The sequence below is a fragment of the Oryx dammah genome, unplaced genomic scaffold, assembly GCF_014754425.2.
Source record: "Oryx dammah isolate SB20612 unplaced genomic scaffold, SCBI_Odam_1.1 HiC_scaffold_2, whole genome shotgun sequence".
Taxonomy (NCBI): domain Eukaryota; kingdom Metazoa; phylum Chordata; class Mammalia; order Artiodactyla; family Bovidae; genus Oryx; species Oryx dammah.
The window spans coordinates 178,388,086-178,394,237 of record NW_024070186.1 but is presented as its reverse complement, the minus strand read 5'-3'; the positions used below and the strand labels follow the sequence as shown (position 1 = coordinate 178,394,237).

Here is a 6,152-nt window from a genome sequence, read left to right as displayed (position 1 = left end):
AGCCAGGCTAAGCAGCACTTCTCCGTCTGCCCCTACTCTGGCTCCTTCTCTCTGGTTTTCACGTCTTTGGGGTTATCTGCTCAACCGATGAGAGCCTGCAAACTCTCATCCCAAGAAACGTCAGCCTCTGTATGCAATTTCAGACATGACCCTCCAAAGCTCTTACGCTTACCCTGGGGGTGGCACTGACCCATCTCTTTTCCCAAGAAATGGCTGGGCTCCGTAAATCACTTGGTGGGGGAGGGAATTAAATAAAACAAATGTAAACTTAAAGTGGTTTTAGTCACCTTGGGAATACTGTATTCATTGTTCTTGATCCGGAGGTAGGTCTCTTTTAGGCAAGAGGTCTCAAAAGGTGGCTTGCCCACTAACAAGGTATACCTGTAAGCACAAGGAGGGATTTGGCTCAAGGCTCCCAACCAAAACCCAGATGCAGGGAAGAATCCTCTCAGGGCCAGAAAGGAAGTCAGACATCTTTTGGGCATTCACTGTGACTCTGGGGGCCCAGAGGACAATTCACAAGTTCACTAAGCAGCCCCAGGAGCCACGACACTGGCAGGGAGGTGCCCTCGGTAGAATACAGGTGATGAAACTGGGTTCTAATGGATCAGTGACTTTTTAGCTATAGCCTGCGGTAATCTAGGGGCCAGAGGCTGCCAGCTAACATGGAACAGGGCCAAGCAGGGGCCACTTGCTCCTTCAGAGGCAGCCCCATAGTTAATAGTTCTATACTTTAGGCTGCAAGTTTTCATGTGGGAAATTCCAAGGCAAAGAAGTAGGAAAGCCATTTCTAACTCTCCAGTATCCAGGGAAACAACAAAAGGGGTAACATCTGAACAGGCCCAACTCTCTGCTCACCACCCACCTCTGATGGCCTTGACCCAGACAGACCACAGGACCTCCTCCTGCCAGCACCACTCCTGGCCTAATCCTTCCCACCCAATGCTGCTTTTTAGATCAGTGGTTCTAATACTTTATTGTGCATGGAAATCACTCATGGGTCTTAAAAATACAGATTGTGATCCAGTTAGCCTGGGTCTTGAGATTCTACGTAACAAGTTCCTAGGTGATGCTGCAGCTGGTCTGCCGTACTTTGAATAGCAAGGGATTAGAGCAAGTTTGTGGAGACATTCCCTCCCTCATTCCCTGAACCCACAGCCCAGGCTGCAGGAATCCTACAGGATATACCAATTCAGCAATGAGGCTTCCTTCAGAGTCCATCTGTCCTCTGGAGAAGCCTTTCCAAAGGCGGAAAGGTCTGCAGGATAAAGCCTGCCGAGTGAGACGTCCAGAAAGCCCCTTGCTGAGACTGGTGGGTCCTGAGACAACTCCCAACTTACATGATGCACCCAATGGACCATACGTCCACCTCGAAACTGTGCCCTTTCTTGCTCAGCACCTCAGGAGCTATGTAATTAGGAGTCCCGCACAGGGTCTTCTTCCGTTCCCCGTCATACTCCACTTTGGTTGCCAGTCCAAAATCCCCTGGGACAGAGGGAGGAAGAGGGAGGCTCAGATGCCAGCTTCTGTCGTCTGTCAATGCAGACAGCTGGTTCAGATGTAACCATCAAGAACCAGGGTCAAGCGATCTCTCAAAGCCTCTAGTCCTTGTGTACAGCAAAGACTAGATTCCTGTTACCCAGGAATCCTCCCACCATGCTGGCCCTAGGGAAGGGCCTCCCAAAAGACTCCCCTCACCCCTCCCCTTAGAAAGGGAACTGACAGGGATCTGCTAAGTTGCTTCAGTCGTGTCCGACTCCGTGTGACCCCATAGACGGCAGCCCTCTAGGCTCCTCCATCCCTGGGATTCTCCAGGCAAGAATACTGGAGTGGGTGGCCATTTCCTTCTCCAACACATGAAAGTGAAAAGTGAAAGTGAAGTCGCTCAGTTGTGTTGACTCTTCGAGATCCCATGGACTGCAGCCTACCAGGCTCTTCCATCCATGGGATTTTCTAGGCAAGAGTACTGGAGTGGGTTGCCATTGCCTTCTCCGACTGACAGGGATGGCAAAACTCAAACACCTTCAGGGATTAAGCAAGTAAATGTCAAGATGGCTACTTGGCAAGTTTGTGAGGAAGTGATATGGAGGGGTGGGGACTGTGGCAAACCATAGGGCATATAAAGAGAACAGCTGCTGTTTAGTACAGCAAAGAGCTGTCTTGAGGGAACGCTACCCCTGTGCTGCTGGAGCTCTCGAGTGTTTAAAAGGAACTCCAAATTCAAAATTTTACATCAAGGCTCTCAGTTTAAAAAAGTGAAAATGAGGGGCTTCCATGATGGCTCAGTGGTAAAGAATTCACCTGCCAATGCTGGAGAAACAGGTTCCATTCCTGGTCGGTGCGGATCCCACATGCCACAGAGCAACTAAGCCCATGTGCCACAACTACTGAACCTGTGCTCCAGAGCCCTGGAGCCACAACTGCTGAAGCCTGCACCCCTGGGGCCTGTGCTCCACAACAAGAGAAGCCACTGCAATGAGAAACCCGCACACTGCAACGCAGAGTAGCCCCCACTCACTGCACCAGAGAAAGGTATGCAGCAGCGGAGACCCAGTGCAGCCAAAATAAGTAAATTAAAAAAATATTTTAAAAAAGTGAAAGCAAATTCAAATTCTTAAAAACAACAACAACAACAACAAAAAACTGTATAGAAGAACACACCGCCCCCCTCCCCAAGTACATCTGCAGACAAGACACTGGTTTGTAGCTCTTTAAGTTCCTGTCCTAAAGAGAGGATTCTAGAGCCAGTCAACAGCCCAGACTTCCTACCATCCTCTTCCTCTCTCCCTTGTCTCTTTCCAAATTTCCTCTCCCTCACCCTCCCTCCCAGCTCCTCCTCATTCCCACTGCATGTCAAATGCACTTGCAGTCCCAGCTCCTTACCTATTTTCACCTCCAGATCCTCGTTCAGGAAGAGATTGCCCAGCTTGAGGTCTCTGTGAATAACGCGGTTTCCGTGCAGGTACTGGCAGCCCAGGACGATCTGCCGCAGGTAGTAGCGGGCCTCGGGCTCCGTGAGAGCTTTCCTCCGCTTGTGCAACTCCAGGAGAGACTGGGAGCAGGAGGGAAGGAGAAATGGGAGCCGGTGCTCAGACCCAAGGCAGGGAGGGGGTGTCATTAGGTAAAGGCAGCCAGGACCCTACTACCCATTTCTTCTTCAGGACAACTGCGATCCAGACTCCCCCCCAGACCAGACCGCAACAGTTCATAGCAACCCTCTCCCACTGGCTCCCTCCCAAAACCCTTACCTGGGACCCCTCTCTCAGAACACTCCGGAAGCTCAGAGACCCCAATATCCCGGTCCCGGAACTCTTGGCAGCAACAGGTCCCTTTGCTGCCCCTCCCCTCCCCCGGAAGCTCCGAAGTCTGGCTCCGACTACCCTCTGCCTGACCCAACCCTACTCGGGAAAGTGAGGGTCCGCAATATCCCTTACCTAGCAACTCCGGAAGCCCTGGCGTCCATAAGCAAGGTTCTCCCGCACCTCCCCCAATCCGCCCAACTCCTAGCGTCCAGAAGCCGCCTTCCCTAGAGGCCCCAAGTGCCGAGAACCTTCCCTCTCCCCAAGACTTTCTCTATTTCCAGTTCCAGGTTCCCAGCACCTCTTCCCTAGCAGCTCTGAGCCCCGGGGCGCCCCTTCCCCAGGAGCTCAGGTTCCCAGCGCCCCAACCCCTACCCCCAGGGCAGTTCCAGTTCCCCAGCAGCGACACTCACCCTCCGGCGGCAGAGCTCCAACACCACGAACACGAAGTCGTTGTCTTCGAAAAAGCCGTGGAAGCCGACGACGTGCTGGTGAGCGAGGCTGCGGTGAATGGATATCTCCATGGACATCTTCTCCTTTTGGTGCGGTTTGAGCAACAGCGACTTAGGCACGATCTTGCCCGCGAACACCTCCTTAGTGTCCGCATCTGAGATCTCAAAGCACTTGGCAAAGCCACCCTTCCCCAGAAAGCGACCCCGCAGATAGCGCCGCCGGCTGCGAGGGTCCACTAGGACCTCCGGAATCTCTTTCGCCGGCGGGGCGGCCGTCGGAGCCCCGGGAGCTGCAACTCCGGGCGCTTTCCCTGGGTCGGCTGGTGCCCGCCCCAGCTTCCCTGCAGTTGCCGCCGCACTCATGTTCCCGGAGTTGCTCAGCGGACCTAGCAGGGTCTAGGCAGAGGCTTGGCACGGCTCTGCCTCTCCTCGAATTCAAACGCGGCGCCGGGAACGTTACAAGAGCCTACGCGCTACTGATTGGCCGCGGGGATTTAAAATCCAAACCCGCCCGCCGCGCGGCACTCTGGGAGCGCTCGGCACCGCAGCCGCCTTTAAACTCTCACCCAGGCCCTGGGAGGAGCTTGATTGGCAGGGATGGCGGACAGAAGACACGTGGGATGCCTGGGAAACCATAGCTGGTGTGGGGTTGCTGAGACCCCGCCCCAGAAGAGGGGGAGTTCAGGGTTTCTCCTTTCTCGACGGCAGGGGAAGCTCCTGCAGTCCGCGAGGACCTCCTCCAGGAAGCTTTTCCCAGCAGCTTTCCTCCACCCCCAACTCGCCTTCTAGATTATAAACTCTGAGAATAGACACCTAGAATGAGAGACAGCATGGGGGAGCCCTAATATCCGCCCCGGAAGTCACCAGCTCTCTTCCAAATCACTCCATAAACTAAAATCGAAGTATAAAGAGGATGCTTGCCAGGCAAAAGCATCTTTGAGACAAACCCCCTACTCTTCTTCAAATAACAGCAGGGGCCACCAGCATCACCAACACCTGGGAGCTTGTTAGAAAGACAATGCTTCAGGCCTCAACGCAGACCCCCCCAATTCAGAATCTACCCAGTGATTCCCACACATATTGAAGTTCGAGAAGTACAGTACCAGAACCCCACCACCCCCACCAGGGTCATTCTGCAAGAAAATTGTCTGGCTGGCTCACTGCTCTATTTCCCAGTGCCTAAAATAGTGGACCCTCAATTGTTTTGTAAGAGGGAAAGATGACAGGTTGGCAGAATGCCTGGCAAACTGGTAAGCCAAGGTCAAATTTTGCTGTAGAGGTGTTTTGTTTGGTCTTTCACTTTTTAAAATTTGGATTCATATACAGGACTGAAAAATCAAGAGAGCTCACATAAAAATTCAGCTTTGTGGCTTCTCCTTAAGAAAAAACTATTAGCTGTCGCAACTCTAGGCTTACTTAACATACCTTCCCAGTTTGTCAGAGTTCCCTGCTAACCCTCCTTTGCCCCTTTGCCTGTCTGGCTTCCATAGATACTTAAGTGGCAACCCTGAGAATCACTCAAGTTGTAAGCCCAGCATCCTATGATGTCTTTGCTGCTGCTGCTAAGTCGCTTCAGTCGTGTCCGACTCTGTTCGACCCCACAGACGGCAGGCCACCAGGCTCCCCCGTCCCTGGGATTCTCCAAGCAAAAACACTGGAGTGGGTTGCCATTTCCTTCTCCAATGGAGTCAGCAAAAGTCATATCACAGTTATCTCTTTACATAACTCCCAATAAACTCAGAGGCAATGAAGACATCTTTCCTACCCCATGTCCCAAAGCTCTCAGCACAATGCTTGGCAAAAAGGAGTGACTAAAATGCTTTATAAATAAAAGGAAGTTGTTTTTTAAAATTATTATTTTTTAATCCCTGTGGTGTGTAATATTGTTTTATCTTTTTATAAACTTGAATCTATGTACCAAAAAAGTATACATCTGTTAACTGGACAGCTCAGTGAATTTTCACAAAATGAGTACACCTCATGTAAGCAGCACCCAGACTGAGAAAGAGTACATGACCAACAACCCCTAAGTCCCCCTTGTGCCCTGTGTTGGGGGGCCCCAAGACCATCCCCCTACAGGACTCAGCATATAGTCCTACTCATAGATGGCTAGGATTTATTACAGTGAAAGGTTATGAAGCAAAATCAGCCAAGGGAAAGGTGCATAGAGCAAAATCCAGAGGAAACCAGGCACAAGCTTCCCAGAGTCTTCTCCCAGTGGAGTCAGTCACACAGAACACACTTAATTCCTCCAGCAATGAGTGTGACAACATGTGTGAAATGTTATCTACCAGAGAAGCTCATCAGAGACTCCAGCCCAGGGCTTTTCTGGGGCTTGGTCACACAGGCACCCTCTGCCTGTTACACACCAAAATCCTACATTCCTAGAAGGAAAGCAGGC

The 6,152-nt window shown here is 51.7% G+C and overlaps 1 protein-coding gene across 1 annotated transcript in view; it reads right to left on the bottom strand.

Annotated features, from left to right (window-relative positions):
* Positions 1–5,300, bottom strand: part of PLK1 (polo like kinase 1) — an 11,861-nt gene extending 6,561 nt beyond the window's left edge. The window contains exons 1-4 of the mRNA XM_040257862.1: positions 3,713–5,300; positions 2,884–3,052; positions 1,341–1,485; positions 288–381 (exon numbers count right to left, since the gene is read on the bottom strand). Of these exons, the coding sequence (XP_040113796.1) occupies positions 288–381; positions 1,341–1,485; positions 2,884–3,052; positions 3,713–4,114 (810 nt within the window). The 5' untranslated portion in view covers positions 4,115–5,300. The remainder of the gene's footprint in view (positions 1–287; positions 382–1,340; positions 1,486–2,883; positions 3,053–3,712) is intronic.
* Between the last annotated feature and the right edge of the window lie 852 nt (positions 5,301–6,152).